The 1,448-nt window shown below is 42.8% G+C and overlaps 1 protein-coding gene across 1 annotated transcript in view; it reads right to left on the reverse strand.

Annotated features, from left to right (window-relative positions):
- The window catches only part of LOC112071716 (kinesin-like protein KIF26B), a 23,023-nt gene that overhangs the window by 13,909 nt on the left and 7,666 nt on the right, over positions 1-1,448 (reverse strand). Inside the window, exon 4 of the mRNA XM_024139157.2 lies at positions 1,177-1,363. Within this exon, the coding sequence (XP_023994925.2) occupies positions 1,177-1,363 (187 nt within the window). The remainder of the gene's footprint in view (positions 1-1,176; positions 1,364-1,448) is intronic.

The raw sequence follows: 1,448 nt of genomic DNA on the forward strand, positions 1-1,448 counted from the left end.
TATATTGGGTTGGATATCTAGGCTGCGTTTACACAGGCAGCCCAATTCTGATCTTTTGCCTAACTATTGTTAAAAGATCAATTAGCGGCAAAAGATCAGAATTGGGCTGCCTGGGTAAATGCAGCCATAGAGATCCCTAATAAGCCACTAGTGGCAGCTGACCCAGRCCCACTCAGTCCCAGGGTTAGGGTTATTTAGGGAAGGCCAAGTCTCTAAACAAGTCCTATAGATTAGTATGAAATAGATGTTAAGAAGAACTAGCTAACTGTGTCTGACTGATATTATAAGGCCATTGAATCTAACCTCCAAGAGGTCCTCAGTGACACACACACTCACAGATGAATACATACTCACACACATATCCATACTAGTGTTGAGCGATTCGTGCTTTTTGAGGTCAGTTCGGTTTTGGTTTGACTATTAGAAAATCAGAAGGGTTTCGATTTTTTWATTTAATTTCTTWRTTTTTTTTTTARATTAAATGCATMAGYAAATAATGACATTACAATGATTCTATKGTTTTTTWAATGGAAATTCAAGGTGAACAMTCAATTGCCAAAACATAAAAAATATTAAATATTCTCTGTCAGGTCCACATTGGGTTTCACAGACAAAAGTAGAACAATATTAAATTAATATGAAATCATAATACTTGGTTTTTATTTGATTACTTAATAATTTTTTCATTCCTTAAAGTCCTCATCTCATCAGTCATCTCTGTTCAGGCTGTAGCAGTCAGCTAGCCAGACCATCTAATATTAACTGTGCTCCCCATACTGTACCATCTTTAGTCATGCTATTTAGCTAGCCTGCCTAAGTGTGCTGCAGAGCTTTCTGACAAGATTATTTGACTAGTTCTTCAAAGTACATAAGGCATACTTTCTGTCCCTCTCGTAGTTATGTTGTGTACATTCCTCTCTCATGCGGTCTATGCGATCTGTGTGTATCTAACTTAACGTAGCAGGCGTAAAAATGTATCCGTCCAGAGATCTGTATATAATGAGATACTCATGTCTCTGCCCTAACATTGAGAGTCCCAAAGGCGGGAAGGCAGGCGATAAGCTTAGGTCCAAAATAAGACCATGCATTGGTTTATTTTGGACAGATTTTGGTGAGAGTGAAACCTAATACAACCCCCCCCACACACACACACACACACACACAGTAGACACGTACTTGTAAGGGATGTGTTTGCTGCCGTTGACCAGAGCCAGGATGACGTTCCCCAGCGCAGAGAGAGACAGACACAGCCCTGCTGCTGTGGTGCTGCTACTACCGCTGCTGTCTCTGCCCTTCCCTCCTCCTAGCACCTTCACACAGCTGCCCAGGTCTATCAGGTGGAGCCTACTGCGACCTCCTGACACTGGAGAGAGAGGGAAGGGAGGGCAGGGGGGAGAGAGAGCGTGAAAGGAGCGGAAGGGGGAGAGAGAGAGAGGGGTGGGCAGGGG

This window comes from Salvelinus sp. IW2-2015, unplaced genomic scaffold (assembly GCF_002910315.2).
Source record: "Salvelinus sp. IW2-2015 unplaced genomic scaffold, ASM291031v2 Un_scaffold1697, whole genome shotgun sequence".
NCBI classification, from domain to species: Eukaryota; Metazoa; Chordata; class Actinopteri; order Salmoniformes; family Salmonidae; genus Salvelinus; species Salvelinus sp. IW2-2015.